This window comes from Anguilla rostrata, chromosome 8 (genome assembly GCF_018555375.3).
Source record: "Anguilla rostrata isolate EN2019 chromosome 8, ASM1855537v3, whole genome shotgun sequence".
Classification (NCBI taxonomy): Eukaryota; Metazoa; Chordata; class Actinopteri; order Anguilliformes; family Anguillidae; genus Anguilla; species Anguilla rostrata.
In genome coordinates, this window is record NC_057940.1 from 46,889,106 (window position 1) to 46,913,551 (window position 24,446).

Consider the following 24,446-nt stretch of genomic DNA (forward strand, 5'->3'; position numbering starts at 1 on the left):
TGGAGGGAAACCAGCTGCGGCAGCCACGACGTCTGCAGAACAAGAAACCCGCCCAAGTCGACACAAGGGACCCGCCAACACCACACCAAAGCCCCAGGGCCAGGATCACCATTACCACACCCGTCAAGCAAGAAAGAGAGCCGATGAGGAGGCTCCTCTATATCCCATGATCTAGTGCCCAAATCCACGCAGAGGTGAGCAAGACTAACCAGATGTCGTCTACTTGCACAGACTATTCAAGCTGAGTGAGATGAAAGCCCTCATCGTCGACCTGCCCGATCCCATGAAGACCGGAGGGGACAGGTACTGTGCCGCCATACAACAAATGGTTGACCAATGTAGATCAAACACAGATGAACTTGCCACCATATTACAGAGACACTTGAAATGAAAATAGGGCGCTGTACAAGGTGATTACCAAACTTCAATAGAAAACCTACTCAGATTTATGTGACCATTTTCCCATCTGAATGGACTGGGGAAAAGTCAGAGAGGTGCAGCAGGGGCCCACTGAATCTGTCGTGGCAGGCTCACCGAGTGTTTCAACGACCATAGTGGTCTCACACCTCCAGCGCCAGTCTCACAACGACTCCTTGGGAGATGCAGCTGACCACCTGTTTCATCAGAAGGAGGTGAAGGACATAGCTGTCCGAACCTGTATCGGGTACCAGACCCAGCGCCTCGAAGAAGTCAAGCGACACGCCAGCAAAAGAAACAGGAGAAGCAGAGTGCCAAGGTACAAGCCCAGCTTCAACTCGCCCAATTGCAAGCCTTCGGCAGAGGTTCAGGGAAGAATGTTGCAATTCATAGTAGATTTGGGAGCTCTTATGTTCAGAAAGTGAATGGGGAAACACCCCGCCTAAAACGAGTGGCAGAACCATTGTAACGCATGATACTGAGGGAGAGAAAATGAGAGAGAAGTTTACCGCCCCATTTGCAGTTCGAATAGATGATGAACAAGGCTAAAGCATTCGATTTTGTTCTTTTAATGTTGTCCTGTAAATCTGTTAGAGAGAGATCTGATGTGCTCGGAATCCAGATTGAATGTTCGAACAAAGGACTGTGTCATTAGAGCTGAACATTTTACCCCACCTAAATCATCACAGTTAGGAGACAGATTATTTACCTATATGTGGATGTTGTCAGGAAAGGCTCAAATGAAAGATTTACTTGAAACAGCTAATCGTTTGTGGTATGGCAAAGTTGACGTGATATCTGAGAAAGAGTTGCATGTCACTGCTCGTGTAAGAAGAGATAGAGATGAGGACTGGGACACTCAGTAAGATCTAGTAAGAGGGAAAACATTGTATGCAGGGATGTATGAATTCTGTGCAATGCCTGTACAAATGACCCTGACAATCCAATAATTTTATTGCGTAAATGACAGCATGCCTCATGTGTCACTGTGCAAAGCCTTCAATAAAGTAGAAATACCGCCTCACGGTTGTATGCCTCCGCCAAGGCAAAAACGTGTTTTGTGAGGTCACAGTGACCTTGACCTTTGACCACCAAAATGTAATCAGTTCATCCTTGAGTCCAAGTGGACGTTTGTGCCAAATTTGAAGAAATTCCCTCAAGGCGTTCCTGACATATCGCGTTCACGAGTATGGGATGGACAGATGGATGGACGGACAACCCGAAAACATAATGCCTCCGGCCACGGCTGTGCCGTTGCGGAGGCATAAAAATGGAAGGACACGGGAACGTGGATAAAAGAATGTTGCCTCACAACTGATTGGGTAACTAGACCTGATGGCAGCCAATTTTTGCCATCTCTGGGCATCATGGCATACCCCTACTCCTACAATGAGCGGATAGAGGAATGTACGTGGAAAAAGTAATTTTTTTGTGAAAAGTGTGTTATTTGTGTAACCCACAATATCGGTAGGGGCCAACCAGTTACCAGGTCCAGTCATCCTGCTCCTACCGAACCATTTGAACATTTAATGATGGATTTCATTAAACTAACACCAAACGAAGGAAATAAATTTGCCTTGTAATTGTTGACGTTCTCTAAATGGATTTAAGCTTTTCCCACAGCTACAGCACATGTATCAGCAGTCGCAAATGCCCTGATCTCAGAAATACTGCCCAGGTAGGGAATCCCAAGAAGAATATCGTCTGATAATGGATCACACTTTGTCAACAAAGAACTAACCGCACTCTCTGTTTATTTAGGGATTGACTTCCACTTCCAAGAACCACTGTGCCTATCATCCACAGAGTGGAGGAGCGGTAGAATGCACAAAAAACAAATTGACCCTAAAAAACAAATTGACTAAAGTTATGACTGAAACAGGACTGGGTTGGGTAAAAGCCTTACCCCTGGTGTTGCTGGTAATGAGGGGACGCCCTCATGGAGCCACTAACCTTTCTCCCTTTGGAATTTTAACAGGGAAACCAATGAAAATGGGAGTGTCCGTGCCCAGACCTCTTAGCCTAGAGGCAGAGGAAATGAGCAACCAGATGCTAGAATACTGTGTGCAGCTAACTAAATCTTTCCAGTATATTCATGTACAGATAAAAGAGACACTACCAAAACCGACAGAGGGACAACTACACAACCTCAGGCCAGGTGATTGGGTAATGATCAAGGACTTCTTGAAGCAAGCAGTGGCACCAACCCCAATGGAATGGACTGTTCCAGACGCTACTCACTTCCAAAACAGCAGTGAAGGTCGAGGGCTGCACAACCTGGGTGCACGCCAGCCACTGTAAACAAGCACCACCCCTGCAGGAAGAGGAAAAGATAGACTGAAGGCGTGAAGCCTAAAGTCCAACTAGACAAGTGCTAGTAACCTCTGTCTCCAACAATGCCTACCCAAACTTGGCACCCCATGCACCGCCTAGGGTGCGGCCTGAGAGGGGGGATTTACTGCTTCATCCTCATCTCTGCCGCCATCATTCTCCCACTTACTTGGCTGGAGGATAATGTCCAAGCAACCAACGGCAATAGCAGTATGACCCACAACCGTACCAGGAGGTCAACGGCTCAGGGAAATGAGTCATGGATGTAGGACAATGAATGGCATAATTCTACTGAAAACAATATGTGGTATAGGTTTATGAATCATTCAATAAGTACAATTAAGAAACCAAATGAATCATGTTATGTATGCTCCTTGATCCCGCACTCCACCAATTCCCCTACATTACTGATCCCCAAACGTATTAATTATACTGCCTCCATGTGTTTAGGGTATACCCTTGGGACGGAGGCATCCAAAACTGATCCAGGTACAGAATACGTAATATCAACAAAGACCCTAGCATCAGCAGGAAACACCACCAAAGAGCAAAATTCCCTGTTCGACCTGATCGTAAAGTGTCTGGTAGATAATCATGGTAGGGAGAAGGATTTTCTCTTATACCCGAATCCAACAAAAATGGCTGTCTGAGTTTGGCCGGAAACTTGTTTTCCCCTCTGTTTCTCAAGCCAGGGGAATGCTCAAAAGGAAGTTCCTGTGGGGAGCATGGGGAATTGTAATGCCACTTCTCCACAGAGTAAACACACGCTGGAAAATGGCACAGATGTTAGATACATATTGTATATATATCGGGGGGATGTGAAATCACTTGGTAAAATCCTTCTTACATTACATTGTTATGAAATGTTCTACTGCCGTTCCATTTTCAATTTATACCGCTAGTTCCGCGATAGGGGATGAATAAATTAATTACGAAAATAACGTTATTTATCTTAGATAAACATTGCATCTTGTGGCCCCCCCTCGTGGTCGTGTGGCCCCCCTTAGCGGTTGTGGCCCTAAACAACCGCATAGAGCATTTATGCCACGGGCTGGCCCTGTCCAGCAAATTTCAATGCATGATTACTATACATTTGCTTTTATTATAGATTTAAAACAATACATTGAAATTAAAGCCGCAAGCGGCGTTGGGTGGGGTCCAAGCATTGGCTCCATCATGCCCCCTATGGAGCGATTTTAAAATGGCTTGGTCCTCATGATCATATACCTTCACCCAACATATCTACTGAACATCATGATGATTGTATAAAATATTGATGACTTATGGCCAATTTTGTGCGGATGACTTAGTTGCGCCGCCATGGATGTGTCCTGGCCGCTTCCTGTAAATGCCTTTACCGCAACTAAAAAAGGCATTAGACTATTGTTGTCAAAATACCAAAATTTGGACTTTGATACCGATACCAGGTTTAGTATCACGATACTCGATACTGATTCAATACTCGGTACTTAACGAAACTGAAATTACCTTAAGAGAACAGAAAAAATGTCCACAAGTGTTGAACTTGAGCCGCGTTTCCACCAAAATTACCCGGAACTTTTAGTCCCAGGAACTACTTTACCAGGAACTAAAAGGTTCCTTCAGCCCATGGTTGTCTGTGTTTCCACCGCGGTCTAAAGTCCCGCGAAGATTAGGCAAATTAGCCCACTGACGTATGAAAAAGCGACGTTGTTGTCGGTCCATCTGTCATATGATTTCTTCTGCAACCCCATACTACCACCGAAGTAGCCTACATTATTTTCTAATAACCGTGACAGCCCGGAGGGGTTTATTCCACTTATATACAACGGGTTACCAACAATGACTATATATGGTTACTTTTGTATTTATTGATTTTTATAGATTTAATCACCTGGAATTTAAATATTCTTCTGCAGCCGTTTGGGCATATTTTACCGTTGTCAAGCAAAAATGTCGTTGGTAGTTTTGTTATATACTATTTGTTATGCAACAAATAGTATTAAACAGGCCAATAGTCAGATTGTAACTGTTTTATATATCCTCTCAAACACATTCATTATGTTTTTATGCGAACATTCTCTTTCATGTCTTGACATCCGAAGCGACAGAATGCATTCACATTTCCAATATAACTGGCAACAACAGCAGAAAACATGCACACGTTGTAAACAATTTGCTGTTTGATTACTTTCTCATCGTCAATTCTATATAGGCTAATCGCAAAATGACAAGAATAGAACGAAAACTCGGACTTGCGTGAAAATTTAAATTAGTAGTGGTACAGCCACCGTTTGCTTTCCTTCGAAGTTACTGCTAGCCGAGCAGCGAAGTGTGCCCTCCAGATGCGAACCATGCACCATAAATTAGTCCATAGTCTTCCTGTTCTTTTTGTGGAATTGAAGAATGGCAGAGTAAAATTACGGCAGTCTGAAAAAGCTAAAGGTACGATTACTAGAATTAACCTGTTATTTTACCCTGACAAAAAGTGCGGAAGGTGATTTCCAGTTTGCTTTTACTGTATCACCAATGTGAATTACGCAGAACTACCGCATACATCACATAACTGTATCAAACGTTTTGAGTCAATTACAATGGGCTAACAAAGAAAATCCGGAAGAAAATGTTCAGCAACCGAATTAATCCGTTTTAATGTTTTAGTACGTACTATGCTGTCCCAGCACGAATGCTTAGCATTTTATAAAACGAATACTAAAGCAAGAAAAGAACAGAAGAGCACACGTTATAATTCCAAGACGTTGGCAGGCTATAACCAAAAGTAGGCTACTGCGCCGCATAACATACAAGTTTGATTTGAAGTTATTATGAAAATAAATCGGTTTGCGCCTGCATATTTTTAAACATTGCGCCTGAAAATAAACACAAAAAAATGCTGCGAGTACTCGACCAATCAGAAATGTTCAGCGCTGCAAGCTCCACCCAAAAGGTTCCTGTACTTTCGGAAAGTACTACCCCCCGAGCAGGAACCTTTTGGGGGGTAAAATAAAGCCCCCGGAACTAAATTTAGACCCTAGTTCCTGCGGTGGAAACGCGGCTTTATATTTGAATTTTGAGGTTTATTAACAACCTTGAAGTCTGTTCAACATATTAATAAGCATACGCCTATAGTGTTACAACACTAAACAATAGAAAAATATATTAAATATATTTCAAAAATTAAACAATTGTAACCTAAATAATCTTTAAACAGGTCTTTCACTTTTAAATAGGTCTAAAAACAGCATATTTTAATAACAATACTATAATAAAATATCTCCAAATTAGAACACCTATTGCTACTGAAGTGAACTGAGTTGAAGCTTGCGCTGTATCAAGGAGTGAGTGCAGAAGCACAAGTCACCTCACTTGGCAACCTTAGTTGCTACTGCCATCTAGCGAAGATTCTGACAAATTACACCTTTCATTCTCTCAATCAGTAATGCGGGAGACACATTTCCCTGGCTTTTACATTTGACACAAAACTACCGAATGTCGGATAATTCTAATACCGAACAGTTTATTTTTTTAAGTACCGAAAAAGTACTGAAGTTTCGGTATACGGTGCAACACTACGTCAGACACATATTCCAATCCATTGCTCAGCTTAGTAGAGAATGCACATTTCAGAGTGCCATATTTCATAATACACATTTCAAATAATAAATACGACATTGAGAAAAAACGAAAAAGATGAAATATCAACTCGCGACCTGTGCGCTGCGCACAGAGCAACCTACCGTTTTATTTATTTAGACATTGGCAGATGAGAAAATTTTCGGTTACGCGGACCTATAAAACGCTATTCCAAATGCAAAATCAGACATGTTATACATCGTTAGAAAGCTTATACTCTCACCTACTGAATAAATGAATTGTCAATCAAGCCAAATTGCACTAAAAAGGGCGACAACGCCGTAAGCAACAGGTGTGGTATTACGCACAGCTATTTTTGAAGATAGCCGATCCAGGCGTCACTAATGCGCGTATATTTCACAAAAGGATTGTCCAAGACAATATATGACCACTCATTCGCAAAAGGGACATCTACGCGTAAAACCAATGGTAAGATTGTATATTTATTCAATGTTCAGTCCCAGATATTGACTGTAGAATGACATGGTATAATTTAAAAATTGTCTCGTTTATTTCGTTATTCAGTGAGCAGCGTTTTCACTGCTGTATTGACATATTTTAGGGCTAATGTCGGGTTTATCTTGTTGCTACGGAATATTACATTACATTACAGGCATTTGGCAGACGCTCTTATCCAGAGCGATGTGCAACAAAGTGTATTATCATAATCAGGAACAAGTGTCGAAAACCAGAGAGAGAAGTACCGTTCCAAGTGCAGGGAACAACCGCATAGTTCAACTTGGACCCTGTAGGTTAAACTGATTAACACTAACACAAACAAGAACAGCAACAACGCAGTCTATGCAAAAATACAAGCAATAGTTAAGACGAGTGCATTAACTAAGTCACCTACGAAACGGCCGACTAGTTACAACCCAAAGCTTACAGTCAATGTACAGATTAAATTGAGAATACGATTTCTCTCAGCATAATGACGGATTTAAAGACTAAACAAACTCACCCGACATTGTCTTCAAATGGATCCATGACAAAGAAAAGTAAAGATTCGTCCTTTCAAAGCTTTTACTAACAAACTTGTAGTAGCAAAAAATATCAACTCGCCATCTATGCTAACTGCTTCCTACGCTCAGAGTACCATTACATTACATTACATTACAGGCATTTGGCAGACGCTCTTATCCAGAGCGACGTACAACAAAGTGTATAACCATAACCAGGAACAAGTATGACGAAAACCCTAGAGAGAAGTACCGGTCCAAGTGCTGGGAACAACCGCATAGTTCAACTTGGACCCTGAAGGTTAAACTGATTAACACTAACAACGAGAACGGCAACAACGCAGTCTATGGAAAAAATACAAGTAGTCATTAAGACAGTTAATGCACCTAAGTCACCTACGAAACAGCTGCCTAGTTACAACCCTAAGCTTACAGTCATTTACAGGGGGGTAGGGAGGGATGGGGAGAGGTGCAGCCTGAAGAGGTGAGTCTTCAGTTGTCGTTTGAAATGGGTCAGTGTCTCAGCTGTTCTGACCTCCACAGGGAGGTCATTCCACCATCGTGGGGCCAGAACAGACAGGAGACATGTTCTGGAAGTGCAGGTGCGAAGAGGGGGAGGTGCTAGGCGTCCTGAGGTAGCAGAACGGAGGGATCTGGCTGGCATGTAGGGTTTGAATATCTTGTGGATGTATGCTGGGGCTGATCCCTTGACTGCCTGGTATGCTAGGACCAATGTTTTAAATTTGATGCGAGCTATAACAGGCAGCCAGTGGAGGGTAGTGAGCAGGGGAGTGACGTGGGAGTTTCTGGGGAGGTTGAAGACCAGACGAGCCGCAGCAGTCTGAATGAGTTGCAGGGGTCTGGTGGCAGATGCCGGTAGTCCAGCCAGAACAGAGTTGCAGTAGTCCAGGCGGGATAGAACCATTGCTTGGACCAGGAGCTGGGTTGAGTAGGTGGTGAGAAAGGGGCGGATTCTGCGGTATTATTTATTTAGACATTGGTAGAGTACAGCATAAATTGCGTCTTTTGTTTATATTCAATATTAGTAATTGCAGCGAGAAACTGCAGCTGTAGACACAAGATAGTCTGTTATGTTCTGGTAGCAACGGAATGAGGCGGACTATATATGTATTGCCGTCATTGTTTCATATACCAGTGGGTTTTAGCGCGTTTGCACAGAAACTCAGAACCTATCAATAAAATGGTTTAGCTATTTCTCAGCATAATGACTGATTCAACGACTAAACGAACTCACCCGATACTGTCTTCAAATGGATCCATGCCAAAGAAAAGTAATTATTCATCCTCTCAAAAAGCTTTTACTAACAAACTTTTGGTAGCCTAGCATGCACTCTGGGTGGCACTGTCTTCCATTGCTTCCCCGACGGTCACAGACCCTCCCCTCACTGATAAAAACTAGACCCTACGGTGTCGGATTACTTGCGTCGCCATGGATGTCGCTTGCTGTAAAGAAGTTTACTAGATGTCGTAACACTTAGATTTGGAGCTCCAGCTCTTCCACACCCCAACTAATAAAAAAGTCCAAATGGCGGACAAACAATATGGACATAGGTGCTACCAAAAGCAAAGTTGTAGAGCACATTCAGATGCATCGGTCGATGAAGTTTTGTGTTGATCTGACTTATGGTGTAGGAGTTACGGCCTTTTAAAGTATGACCCATTGTTATAGCGCCACCATCTGGCCGACATAGGTGATTTGTAGTGACTGAGTAGTGGGGAGCCATAGGAACCCACCTACCAAATTTGGTTAGTCTGCAACTTATGGTTGCTGAGCCTCAGACACTTTTAGCGGAGAAAAATAATAAGAATAATAATCCTAATCCCACCAGCTTCGCTGTTTGGACCCCTAATAATCCTAACAAATACAATAGGGTTCCACCAGCTTCGCTGCTTGGACCCCTAATAATCCTAACAAATACAATAGGGTTCCACCAGCTTCGCTGCTTGGACCCCTAATTAACATAATAATAATATAAAACTGAACATGGTGCATGCAAAGCGTTTGGTTACCCTGTCAGTGAGATGGGTATTATTTATTATGCATATATTTTGAAATTTTTATTTGAAATACAAAATACTATTTTTTTAATTTGTATTTTATGATGCAGAAAAAATGTAATTTGTATCAAAATGCTTTAGTGGTGCGCATTTTTGTTTAAAAAAAAAAAAAAACTATTCCCACCCATCGTCTACTCATGCCGTCATGCGCATTTTTGGCCTTTCTAATGTCGCTTTGGTTTTTAAGAAATGTAACTTTTTTCCATTATCTCTTAACATGTCGCTGTACGTCAGAGCTAGTGTGGGAATGGCTAGGCCTACATATTTGTGTTTTTTTCTTGTTCAAACCTAGTATAACCTTAACTCAAGATTATGACCATTAGACTTTCTGCAATAAGCAGCGGCTAGCTAGTTAGCCAGCTATTGCTTATTGTAGAAAGTTTAATGGTCATAAATTACTTCCTGATGTTGACTTGCTTAGTCAATGAGGACTGGACAACAGCCAGTTAGATTCTGTGGGTTCCAGCTCTGCTTTTCCTGTGATTGAACCTCAGCTGCTTTTTTGGCATTAATAATGGGCGGAATGGCTCAAATGTGCGATCTGCCTAGTTTGCTTAATTCGCTACAGTATTGTTTCTCATTGCCCCACCGTTTGTCAAATACATTTTCATCTTTCATTTCTAAAGGAGGCAACATTAGCCTACTGAGGGCAAGGGCTGTCAGGAATCATAAGAACATTGATTTCATGAAGAAATGATTATTTCTCTTCAGGGGCGGTTTTAGTGATTTGGAGGCCCCAGGCAAAGACCAATGTGAGGCCCTTCTCCATTTTGCTTAACGCAATCATAGCTAGTGAACAAAAACTATTTGGAGGCAGCTCTTTTCAGTTAACAAAGCCACAGAACTAAATGACAGACCTAAATGAGAATTCTAACTGAAGAACTTCAAATGACCTTCAGTCAGTTAGAAGAAGACAATATGGCAAAAAAAAAAGATTATAAGTATATAATCTTTAATTCTTTCAAGACAAAAGTATAGTACATGCTTTTTGATAAAGCATTTGAACATCCACTATTCTCTAGGGGTAAAAGTCCCGGTCTGAGTGGGTGTCTGGTTTGTGGTGGGCTGCTGCTGTCTGTCGGTGTCGCCTCTGACACTTTCCTCCCACACTGTAGCTAGTTCACTGCAACCAGCAGACACAGCGCTAGAAGTTGTAGTAAGTGCGGTGGGTGCACAACAGGCTGAAGCACTAGTAAGGCTGCTAACTTTAGCTAGCTCAGCTTCTTCAACTAATGTTACACCTGTTGTAACGTCAGCTAGAGTCAGAGCACCTATTATCAACCAACTTCGTTCGACAGACAGGAAAACATAAACTGATTTGCAACTATATGAAAAATAGGCAAAATATCGGTAACAACCTGTACCTCGTTATGTAGGGAAAATGTCCTCGTTATCCTCCAGTGGTTATTTTTTTAAAGTACTTGCACAATTTTTTAATGTGCCGGCAAATAACTCAGAGGTGGTCCAGCACTAGCTTTTGGTTGCTAAGGGGACGTGTATCGACCACCCCATATAAATGAATGGAACTTACATTTGCTAGCATACTGTATAAGTGTCCTGTCTTGTGTATTTGAGGTTAATATGAGAAAGGGTGGTCGCTATCAGCATGTCTAGGAATTCGTACATATTCACTGTTGTAACTCAAGTCGCATGACGCAAAATAGCCGTTAGGAAAGCAGTTTGAAATTATGAAGCAACGTCTGCGCCATTGGATTTAATGGGTCACGATGAGATAATTCCGAGCGTGTTGCTGGTCTTAAAGTTGATATAGTAAATAAGGCTGTATTCATGTTACTAAATGTATATGTATGAAGTTGGTTTTTTACATTTAGACAATTTATTATGTGTATTTTTACAGGACTTACATTTAAATAGGTAACAATGTCCAGTTCTAATAAATACAAAGTAAATACACTAGGTATAATAGGTGCTCTCACTCTACTTGTTTGCTCCTCCGTCGTGGAGTCTCTGGCTGTTTTATTAGAATGAAAAAATTTTGTCAGTTTAGGCAGACTTTCCTTAAACTGGGCATCTTCCTTCTTCCTCTCTCAAATCCACTTTGAAAACGCTTCATGGTAACATAGTGACTCTCTGCCTCTGATGGCAACTCAAATTTCTACATCATTGATTAGGCACAAATGCAGGGAGGTCAAGGTGGAACAGTCCATTAAATGTGAAATGTGGGTGATAATAAATATTGGCAAATATAGATATTTAATTGGATAGGCCCACATTTACATGTAGATAGATTTATTTTTATCTATTACACATTATCATTCCATTGGACTGACAAGAAAGGAAGAATGTTTCATAAAAATAAAAAAAAGGAAACACAAATTCACGAGGCCCCTTTGGCGAACGAGGCCCCAAGCAATTGCCTACCTATGACCTATGGTAAAACCGCCTATGTTTCTCTTGTAGAGTAGAGCAGTTACCAATCAATGTAAAATGTAGGGGAGAAGCAGCGCAAACGAAAGCGCAGCATGCTGAAACATGGACAAAAGGACATTTTACATAGTTGCACCAGAGCAAGAATTATGTGGTATACTTATGCATTAGAGCAAAGCACTTCTTCTGCGTGAGTGGTGGGATGATTTAAAAACTTTATCAAGAGACACTGACAACATTTTTAGCACCATACAAGTATTTGTTTCACTAGTGTTTTCGATCGGTTAATGATGTGTGTACGGCACTGACTCCCGACATATGTCCTTTAAAACTATGATAAAAACAAACAAATACTTTATTAATAACTATTCAAGTACAAATGTTTTGTCATAAACTGAATGATTAGTTTACAAGCTATCGGCAGTCTGCTTCAAAAGCGTAAGTGACATGAAATCTCAATGTACCAAACACAGTTTGAGAATAACAGCAGGTTTTGTATTGCCTGTAGAACAATGTTTATATATTGCAAAGTCTGTAACAGTAAATAGCGGTAGAATATATAAGTAGCTAGTAACATTCATATTTTATTACATAAAAGACATGTAACCTATTAGAATAGCAGTTTTCACGTTGGATTCACGTCATCCTCGATCGAGTCCATCGCATGGAAACACTGCATGAAAATAAAATTCCTCATCTCAAGAAAGTGCACTTTCACCTCCTGAACCGTCATCTTTCTCAATAGAATGAAATATGACTTGAACTGTTTTAATCAAAATCTCTCGTGTGGTTTTGTTCATCCACTGGGGAGACTGCTTCTTCAACTTTCCTTACCTTAGGAATAAATTTACTTTGTGCCGCAAGAATAAGCCTTTTGAACCAGCCCCACTTTTCATTCAGTCTTGCAATCAAGATGCACCCAGTCTAAAATCCTTACATTTTTTTGATTCATGTTAAAATTGGCTCATCTAAAATAAAAAAATTCTGGCTGTGGAGGAGGTGTTGTTAGTTTGCCAAAATATATCAAAACTAACTGCAGAATGATCACTAGTCCCAAGTGGCTCGATTATCTCTATGAGGAAAATTCTGTCAGGATAATTACATAGCAGCAGATTCAAAATTGATTTTGAAGGGAGAAGAGTTTTCTCTAGCATAACTAGAATTACGGTGCCACACAAAGTGCCACTCTAAATTCCTAGGCCTTGCAGCAGGGTCCCACTGTCTCCAGGCCACAAACCTACCAAGGACAACAAGTTTGAAATATAGCTTATTAGTGTATCTATGCGTGTGTGTGTCTCTTTTCTCTGTCTTTTTACATTTTCTAGAAACCAAAACTGGGGGGCTTGGTCTTTCACCTCATTCCCCCCCCCCATTTCCCTCTTGTAGGCCGACTGAGAAAATGTGCAAAAAAAAGGTCATTTATAACATACAAAATTCTTCCTCACCTTTTCCTTTTCTGGTCATCAATTGCCAATTTATAGTGGGGTAATCAAAGTCACCCATAATAATGAAGGCAAACTATCTAACCACAATTATATTTTGCAACCACACTAAAAAAACTCTGGTCAGCGAGAAGGTGGCTGAATTGGCTAACCGGCTAGTTTTCTAGCTGTCTTAATGTCTTACCTTACTTATAACATGGGTTTTAAAAACGAATATCAAATACATATTTTATACATATTTTTTTATACAATCTTGTAACAAACTTCTCCAAACTCCACCAGACGCCTTCCTCTCTCACTCTCCACCATAAACAGGAAGTTTGTTTCAGACACAGGCAATCAAGCAAGAGCAGCAGAGCCAACAGCCAGAGTAACAGAGCACCCCCTAAAAATAATGTAGCCTATATAAAATGTTTTTCCATTTTATATAGGCTACAAAAACAAAAAATTGAATGAACAAACTTTTTTTTCAGTTTTAGCCTTGAAAAAAAAATTAAAATATGACATTTCAAATGTTGTTCTTCTTTAGATTGAATTCCCATTGAGAAATGAAAAAATCATACTTAACATATTTTTAGATGTGTGCACTTCCTTTTAATGAATGTTGTGTTGTGTGGTTTTATAAATGACTCATTTTCATTGCCATTTTTATTTTTAAATTTTCAAATTTGAAAGTATAAATTTCTTGATATGAACAATATTAATAATGGCTTTAGAAATACCTGCCGCTGGCTAACTGAATTTTGACAGTGCTCTTCTCCAAGTACTGGTTGATTCTTCTGGATCATTAGGTCAGACCTGACTAAGACTGAGTGACTTTCAGTCACCAACACTGCTAGGTAACTCAAACATGCACTTACAATAGTAACAGTCATGTGAGTCGTATACTTTCTTCAGAGAAAATCAAAGGAGTCTTGCCATTTGATAGAAAACACAATGAAATTATATCTATAGTTACCTCAGGAGAAGCGAAGCCTAAGTACTCCCAGTCCCATGTCCCACCGGCAAAACTGAAAATACAAAAAATAATGCACATCATCAATTACTGTCTAGAGGAACATGTGGCACATAGGGCAGCTTGTGATTGTTATCTCACAGTAACTCCCCCATGTGGTCAGGGGTCCAATTCCCTACAATGGCACTAAAAGTTTCTATTTCTATTATGTGGGAAGTCTAAGGTATCTAAGTATCACTTCTTACTATTTTATGAATGATTTATTGTTAAAAGTTTTATAATTACCAAATGTGGCTGCCATATTGTGGTCCAATCATATGTTATAGGCATGACCACAGACATATGGTTTTATTCAGGAATTTGAAGAATTTATTCATCATTTAGTTGTAAGTAACTTTATTACCACTTTGAAAGTACAGATGACTGCTACTTGATACAATTTTGGAATTAATAGATTTTACACAAAACATTAGCTCCACACATTATCTAATTACTTTGGAAGTACAATTCAATGGTCATTAAATGAAATACAGACAGCATATAAAACACACAATTACTAAATTAAATGCTGATCAAAGTATTTCATAAAAATTTCATTGAATACTTTGACTTAGCTGCCTCAACTAGTTGCCTGGTGCTAACAGATGAGAGAGGAATATAACTGGCAGATGAGAGAGTAATATAATTTTGATTCTGTCAAAGATCACGGTTATCTCTGGATGTGCCCCCACAACCTTATTTTATTCCTTTTTAACTTGTTGGTGCAATCCACTAGAGGCCATGACCGTGGTGTCCTGAGATGACATCATGACATCATGTTCAGTTAAGCTACTACAGGCGACACAAAAATACACATTTAATGTAATTATGAGATCACTTAACAATAAATGTCCACAGACTACCAAGCCATCACAAATGAGCAGTTTTGATATATTTCTTTGCTAACTATTTGCCGGGCTGGGCCAACGTTAGCGGTTTTCATTACTTTTTAGTAGGAAAACCATATGGTTAACTGCTAGCTACCTCAGTTCCTAACAGTAGCTGGTGCTTGTTGGAATGGTCAACACACAATGTTAGAAGAGTAATTATTTGCTAAGTGTAGAAAATGAGCTGGTATCTTTTTTAATAGCTTAAAAACAAGCCTGAAAGGAGTTTTTCCGGTTCCGCCACTGAGAGGATGGACAGCTTAATTTTCAAGCTCCCCGATGGTTTTGTGAAATAACCCCAAAAAAACTTTAGTTTTGTCAATCCCAGTGAATATTTTGTTTAATAACGTAGAAAGGGGTTACTACTAGAAGTAGGACAACCATGAACCTGATAGAAAACGAACCAGAATTGAGGCAAGGCAGCCGAAGCAGCTCTCCGGGCTCGTACCCACATGGCAAGGATGGCCCCGAAGTTAGCCTGCGAGGTATTCAGGTATAAACTCCGGGAGTTCAGAAGAGACAACAAGGTACAGTTCTCCAACATTAAACAAGAACTGGAGAGAAAATGACAGACTGGACGAGGCAGAGGGGAGAATTGATGAAACGGAGACTGTGCTTCAAGCAATATCAATGTTAATCAAGCGGCTAACGCAGCGCCAGGCTAAACTGGAAGCCAGGCTGATAGACCAGGAGGGTCGAGCACGGAGAGATAATTTAAGGATTTATGGAATACCTGAAGATAAAGAGGGCACCGATATGGTTGGTTTTCTGGATAACTTGTTGAAAAGCGCGTTCGACTTTCCCCTTGACAGGGAGCTCAGAATTGAGCGAGCACACTGAGCACTGGCACCGAAATCCAACAGCAGGCAAAGCCCCGATCTATAGTGGTCAAGTTCGGGAGCTACCGAATGAAAGAAGAGGTGCTCCGGAGAGCATGGCAGAAAAAAGAAGTGTTCTGCAACAATGTTCACTTCTACGTTGACCATGACTTCCCCCTCAGAGTGCAGAAATGTGATGAATGCTCTGAACCCAAGAAAGTGCTGAAAGAAAAACAAATGAAGTTCCAGACGCCGTATCCTGCAAGGATGCGGGTCGTCTGATGACGTCACCTGGCCATTCCAGAATGCTGCAGAGGCGACGAGGGACATGGTTTCACGAGGGTTTCCAGTTACTGTGGTGAGGTCCTCCTCTGCTCCGGACCAAGAGGAGATTCAGCTCCTGTCTACTTGGCAGGTGGCGGGGAGAGGGCGCGACCGGGGTGGAGATGAGGAACTCGATGCAGCGGGCGGCTGCACACAATCCAAGAAAAACCACCGCTCAAAATATAAGGAAAAACTTCAGGAATTCAGAAGGTCCCCCATGGCAGAAGACTGATGGTTCGCAGTCGTCTCGCAAATGCAGATAAGTTTTGATTCCCGAGTGATACACTTCATCTTGGTTTCTTGTCCAGAAGACTGCCATGCAGTTTTACATACATATGATTCCTACAGTTCTATTTTCTATCTAATTAAAGGAGTCGGGACTTGTCAATTGGCGAGTTATCCTCGATTTGTTTTATTTTAACTTTATTTGGACTTTGGCTAGCATGCGACCACATTTAACCCTCTGGGGTCGAGAGCTCCGCCGGCGGAGCTCGACAAGATGAAATTAACTTTTGTTTCTATTTGGATGATTAACTTCATGTGCTGTTATCATACAGACGCAACAAAAACATTGACAGAAACCTTAGAATCGCGACTTTCCAATGCGCCCATTGGCAAATAATATGAATTGTTTTAAAAGTTTTAAATTTGATTAATTAGACCATGTATGCTTCGTTAAACTTTACTCATTACTATGTGAATTTCGCTCAGCAGGAAGTCCGCCCAAATCGCAATCACATGTTAACAACAGTATAATTACTCTCCATAGAAGGAGACTAAAGGAGGGGCGATGCGAGATCCATGTGAGAAATGCCAAGTCTGCGAAAGCGGGATAGAATGTCAAAGTGTTGCCGAATTCACTTCTTTTGAGGTGTTTGTTTAATTTTGGAAAATGGTCCGTCCGCAAGCCGACACTGATGAAGAGCGGTGTCATTTCGAACAGCGAACTGATCCAGCTGAGGATCAACTTCATGCGTAAGTATATTTCTTATGATCATATTGGTAAATATGTGTACTGTATTGCAACGTATCTGTGTGTTTGTAGGAATATCCAGCAATATGCGCGTTTGTAAATTCCCACACTACGAACGATTCAAACAATTGCATCATAAAATTATAGGCTAGGCTCTCTGCGTCTGGTTGTGTTAAAAGTATCAGGTAGACTGTATGTTTTTCGATCATATTCGTAATAAATAGCTCATGCCTGGTGTGTAGTGGCGTGGCTAGGATTCTAAAACGGATGTCCTTGCACAATCGATATCAGCATACTCTAAGTAAGTTTGGGAAATAGCAATAAAATAACCACTTAGCTAAACAGACCTAGCCTACTTCAGATTGAGGCATAGTTATTGATGAGTTGCGCGTAGTTGAGTTGGAATATCAGTGTTTATTTAGTTTAGCTAATGTTGTTTTGTTGATAGCTTGCATTATTTGTAAATGTGTGCTGTATTACATTCTCTGTGTGTTTGTAGGAATATTCACTAATATGCGCGCTTGTAAATTCCCACACTACGAACGATTCTAACCATTGCTTCTCAAAATTATAGGCTACCTCTCTGCGTCTGGTTGTTTGTTTGGTTCTTTGTTTGTATATGATGTAACCATGTCACATTTCCTAAGTTTTGTTTTCGTTAGTTAGTGGTTTGCCCCTTTTTTGTAAAGCACATTTAATTTTCACCTGTTGAAGGATAAATAAGGATAAATAAAGTTTGATTTGATGTCACATTTCCTAACTATTTTGTTTTTGTTATATTTACAGAGATGCTGATCAGGAAACATGGCCTAGTTCACCACTAGCTAAGAGGCCAGGCAGGCGTTGCAAGAGTACACCAGTCTCATCTTCCATGCAGTTTACTTCAATAAATGTTCTAAAATCAAAAGATGTCTTTGTTTCTGTCTTCTAAATGGCTCACTGAGTCTTTGTCTTAGTGGTGGGGAGGCATGCGGCCAGGTGTGAATAGCCTACTTAGCTGGCAAGTCCTCCTTCCCAATGCATATTCATTACAGAAAGGCCATTTGCCCTCCCATTCTCACCTGTTGTTGAAAAATAGTAGTCACAACACTAACTTTTAGCAATTTATTTTATATTTCTCATTTGATTTGCTAAAATATTTTGTCATATTTTGATACCCAAGACCTTGATGAACACATTTCAGTGACCAAAAGTCTTAGTCACAATTGTTTAGTGTGTTTTATTACAACATTCCTGTGCATGTTCAAAACTACTGTTTACAGTTTGTGTGTTTTTAGAGCAGTTTACAATCCACACATGATTATGACCTACTTACTGCTGCCATATTATTGTAGCTGAGTTTGTGCTGAAAACAAAGATATGAAACACTTTGGAATCACTGTATATAAAGTTGATGACATTTACACAAATGTCAGAGCATCGCACAATCACCAGCGTGCCGCATTTTACCCTTAGACCCCAGCGGGTTAAGGCACAAGCTAAATCTTGCCAATCTTTGCCCATTTAGGGGGTACCCTATTTAAAGCTTTATAACTCCAGATGTGAACACCACAGAGACTTGAAAAATGGCTTAAATGAAGCAAGACATTTGTACAATTTACAATACTAACGCAGATTAGTTTATATTCATAATTTTGGAAGAAATAAAGTGCCACAAATGCAATTGTTTTGACAAAAAATCCAAAATAAATTTGCACTTTTTAAGTTTGCAATGAAATACTGAGAGATTGCATATATACAGGAGGTTAAACTATACATGTGCTAGGTCAAAAACTTCTTGACCACAAGTTCATAAAATCTAAGGGTGGATATGTAGAACTACTAAACTAAGCAGTGTACCCAGCGTCTCCAAATCAATCCAAAATGTCTAAATTATGCATTGCCGTAAATTGCAACATATTCACGTATTTCAATACAAATCAACTGTTTTGACTCAAGAAAATCACTGTTGCATAATTTTCAAATTGGAATTACAAGCTTTCAGTCAGTACAGTGGTCTAAAATAGCTAGAAAATGTCCAGAAACATATCCAAAATCTCTCCACAATTGAATAAAATGCTTTTTGTCCATTATAAAGCATATAAATGAGCCCCTTATGAGGGTTTAAGATGAAACATTGCTATCAGATTAAAAAAATAATCCAAAAATATTGTCACACAATGCGGTACAGTACCTAAATGTGTAATAATTAACTCGTGTGCATTTCTATACTCTGTACTCTCGTATGTTTTCTTGTATGGGGATGAGACAACATGAAAACAATTTTCAACCGTCCACCACGTTTTGGCAATGTTCCAACTCTGACATCATCACTGTTGCATGCTTCACAAAAACTATTACACTTCCATCTAACTTCTAGCGTACATTACAGTGTGAAATATTCACATTATATAACACCACTAACCTATTTAAAGATACTAAATTTCAAAAATAACATATCTAACCAAAATATTTTGAGCGGTAATACTTACATAGCAATGATGAAATCTCCTCTATGTTCAGTAGATGGAGACAGAGACAGTATCAATGATACCGTTCTATTCGCTTCTGTTTTGCTCCAGAAAACGATGTCAGCTAGGTCTATCAGCAAACATATGGGTTAGCTATGTTCTGAAGTCCTCAATAATAATAGTATTTTCCAAGAAATTACGAAATATCCTTGAACACGTTTCGTTAGGTGCAGCGTATTTGTCTGCTAAAAGAGTGAATGCGTAAGTGAATGCGATGCTAAGAATATTTTCTGTTACGCTGACCTATAAAACGCTATTCCAAAAGCAGAATTAGACATGTTATACATCGTTAGAAAGCTTATACTCTCGCCTACTGAATAAATGAATTGTCAATCAAGCCAGACTGTACTAAAAAGGGCGACGACGCCGTAAACAACAGGTGTGGTATTACGCACAGCTATTTTGGAAGATACCCAGGCATCACAGATGCGCGTATATTTCCCAAACGGATGGTCCAAGACAATATATGACCACGTAGTCTCAAAAGGGACATCTCTACACGTAAAACCAACAGTAAGGATTTATATTTATTCAATATTTAGTCCCAGATATTGACTGTAGAATGACATGGTTTCATTTTTAAAAACTTTCTCATTTATTTCGTTATTCAGTGAGCAGCGTTTTCACTGCTGTATAGCTATATCTTAGGGCTATTGTCGGGTTTATCTTGTTGCTATGACGGAATACGATTTTTTAGTGGTGAAAGAATATTTTTATGAATGCCAAGATAGACAATATTGTCCATTATGTCAAGGGTGGGGGGTGTTTTTTTAGATGAGACTGCAGGGAGGGGGTGCGTGTTAAATGAACGACCGGAGCGACAATGGTGGGGCTGCGAAACTCTTGTTTTCGCCATAGTTGTCGTGTATCGTCTACTAATGAAACTGAAACAACGCGTTTCTGTTTTCATCTCACACTTTGGTTGCAGTAGCACCGAATGTTTGAGTTTAGTAATCTAGGCACGCCGGTGTGCCCACCACTAGGGGTTGTGCGCGAAGAGGTTAAGGCAAATTTGACAAGAACCGGCATATAACGCCCATGGGTCCTCTTAAGCCAAAACACCAGAACCAATACCACCATTCCCGTTAGCGGTCAGATCGTGGTCGCCTATCTAACTTGAAGACATCACTAAAGACTTTCGCTGTACTAGACCCCTGATCAGTAGGTCCTAGTCATAATTGTCCCCTTGAGTATTTAATCGGAATTTTGGCTGAAAAGAAGATAAAATGGATTAGAGTCAAGAAGACCACGCAAGTTAAGAAGAATTTATTTAACAGGCAGGTAGGTCATTAGCTTCAAACTCACAATCAATTATAAAATACGGAAGTTTAAGGGCCCCACCATTGACGTGACATGGGACTTTCCCTTATGGGGGCTATGGATGGTAAATGAAATGCAAATAAAAACAAAAAGCAGTAATTTGTTTACTTAAAGTAAATAAGTTTACTTTGACTTGTATTCAAACAAAAACAGTATTAAGACAAGGTATTTCATGTTTTACCTAATCAACTTTTCAAAGATATACATTTATTGTGAAATTTATGCCTGCAACACATTCCAAAAAAGTTTGGACAGGGGCAATTTAGGACTAGTAATGATGTGACAAGTTGAAATACCAAGGTGATGTGAAACAGGTGATGCTAAACAGGTTAGGCAATCATGTTATAGTATAAAAAGAGCCTCCAAGAAAGGGCTAGTCCTTCAAGAGCAAGAATGGGTTGAAGCTCACCAATTTGCCAACAGATGCATCAGCAAATAATCCAGCACTTTGAGAACAACGTTCCCCAAAGACAAATCGGTAGGATTTTGGGCATTACACCCTCTACAGTACACAATATAATTAAAAGATTCAAGGAACCTGGTCAAATCTTGGTGCGTAAAGGGCATAGCTGAAAACCACTTCTGAATGCGCGTGATCTCCGATCCCACAGACGCCACTGTCTTAAAAGTCGCCATGCGTCTGATATCATGACATGGGCTTGGGAATACTTTGGTAAACCTTTGTACGTCAACACCATTCACCGGTACATCCACAGATGCAAGTTGAGGCTTTACTATGCAAAGAAGAAGCCATAGTCCTACATCAATACTGTCCAGAAGCACCGCCGATCCCCTGGGCTCAGTCTTATCTGAGATGGACAGTAGCACAAGCGTGTTTTGTGGTCCGACGAGTCAACATTTCCAATAGTTTTTGGCCAAAACAGCCGTTGTGTTCTCCAGACCAAAGAGGAAAAGCTGTTATCAGCGTCAGGTCCAAAAGCCAGAGTCTGTCATGGTATGGAGGTGTGTCAGTGCCCATGGCATAGATAACCTGCACATCTGTGAGGGCACCATTAATGCCGAAAGATATGTACAAAATTTGGAGCAACATATGCTGCCATCCAGATGCTGTCTTCTCCAGGGACGTCCCTGCATTTTCCAGTAGGACAACGCCAAAACAAATCCTGCCCGGATTACAAGTGCATGGCTGCGTAAGCAGAGAGTGCGGGTGCTAGACTGGTCTGCCTGCAGTCCTGACCTGTCTACAATTGAGAATGTGGGGTGCATTATGAAACGCAAAATACGGCAATGAAGGGCCTGTACAATTGCGCAGCTGAAGACCCGCAAAATGGAAGAATGCGGACAAATCCCACTTGCTGAACTTAACCAACTGGTGTCTTCAGTGCCCAAATGCTTAATAAGTGTTATTAAAAGAAATGGTGATGTTACACATTGGTGAACAATCAACTTTTTTGGAACATGTTGCAGGCATAAATTTCATAATAAACGTAAATCTTCAAAAAACAATGAAGTTGATTAGGTAAAACATGAAATACCTTGTCTTTATACTGTTTTTATTTGAATACAAGTCAAAGTAAATTTACAAACTATTGCTTTCTGTTTTTATTTGCATTTCATTTACCGTCCCAACTTTTTTAAAATTGGGGTTGTACAACGAAGGGCTGCATTGACCGAACTTGAACAGCTCGTAGAATCTTTCCAATAAGCTCAAGCTAGGACTGATTCATTAAAAGCCGGAATGCGATCTGATAAACAAAACAATGAAGAAAACAAAAAGCAGATTGAAGATCTGAAAGCGAAACTGTTGGATTTGGAGGATAGGAGTCTGAGAAATAATGTGAGGCTGGTTGGTCTGTCTTAATTGTGTGAAGGATCGAATGCTATCGATTTCCTAAAGGCGAATCTCTCAAAATGGATCCCGGTGCTGAAAGGTACGAACATTGAAATTGACCGTGCCCACCGCATCTATAGCGGTAAAGCTTAATAAAGTGAGACCCTCCACTGTGCAGGCATGGATAGAGCTATGTTCTAGCATCTCAGACTTTATTTTAAAATAGCTAATGTTAATTGTTTTCTATATACTTTATATGTTATTATGTCCAGAGTATATAACATGTATCTCAATGTGTGCTGGCCTTATCTGCCTCCCTCCGACCATTTTTGTGAATAAATACAAAATATTGATCAAAAAATAAAATACAATAATACATTATATTATCCAGTTGAGACCAAGTTTACATATACCTAGGCTAAGAAATTCCGTTTTTCACAACTTTGCACATTTCATGTTACCATACATTTCTATTGGCAAGTCAATTAAAGCATCTACTTTCTTCACATTATTTTAAAACAGTTGATTAGAAACTGATTTATTTCAGAATTAATTAACTATATCAGAATTCCAGTGGGTCAAAAGTTTAGATATACCAAGTTGACTGTCTCTTGAAACAATCTGGAAGATTCCAGAAATTGATTTATTGACTTTTTAGAAGCTTCTGATTGGCCAACTGTCATGATCAGTTGGCACTAATTGGCACCTTTGGCTGTATTTAAGGGCCTAACTTTAGAGCCACTGCCTTTTTGCCCCTGATACCATGGGGAAAATACAAGCAACTCAGCCAAGACCTCTGAAAAGAAATTGTGGACCTCCACAAGTCTGGTTCCTCCTTAGCAGCAATTTCCAAACAACTGAAGGTACCATGAGCATATGTACAAACAATTGTATGCAAATATAAAAATCTTGGACCACATAGGCACTACATAGTTCAGGAAAGAGACACAAATTAACTCCCAGGGCTGAACACACTGTGGTCAGAAAGGTTCAACTGAACCCCAACACAACAACAAAGGAACTGGTGAAGAAGTTGGAGGCATCAGGTAACAAAGTATCTACATCCACCATTAAGAGATCCATAATGATCAATGCCACATATGGAGGAAAAAGGGTGAGGCCTTTAATCTGAAGAACACCATCCCAACTGTGAAGCATAGGGGTGGCAGCATCATGTTGTGGAGGTGTTTTTCTGGAAAAAGGGACTGGTGCACTTCAGAAAATAGATGGCATCACGAGGACGGAGGATTATCTAGAAATACTGAAGAAACACCTCAAGACAGTTAGTTAGAAAGTTAAAACTTGGTCACAACTGGGTCATCCAGCAGGGCAATGATCCTAAGTGTACCTGCAAAGTTTTAACAAAATGGCTTAAAGACAACAAAGTGAAAGTATTGGAGTGGCCATCACAAAGCCCTGACCTGAATTCCATAGAAAATTTGTGGACTGAATTGAAAAGAGCAAGGAGGCCCACAAACCTGACTGAGTTACACCAGTTCTGTCAGGAGAAATAGGCTAAATTAAAGCATGGTGAGAAGCTTGCGGAAGGCTACCCCAAGCATTTGATTCAAGTTAAGCAATTAAAAGACAATGCCACAAA

General features: G+C 40.2%; 1 protein-coding gene across 9 annotated transcripts in view; it reads right to left on the bottom strand.

Moving 5' to 3' along the window:
• The window catches only part of LOC135261819 (ankyrin repeat and IBR domain-containing protein 1), a 226,930-nt gene that overhangs the window by 30,829 nt on the left and 171,655 nt on the right, over nt 1-24,446 (bottom strand). For 6 of the 9 annotated variants that reach the window (XM_064348453.1, XM_064348448.1, XM_064348447.1 and 3 more), the window contains exon 17: nt 14,187-14,238. In XM_064348453.1, coding sequence (XP_064204523.1) covers nt 14,187-14,238 — 52 coding nt within the window. Of the gene's footprint in view, nt 1-2,658; nt 2,732-10,333; nt 12,460-14,186; nt 14,239-24,446 lie in introns of those variants that run through there. The other 3 variants (XM_064348454.1, XM_064348452.1, XM_064348455.1) reach the window with 2 other exon arrangements.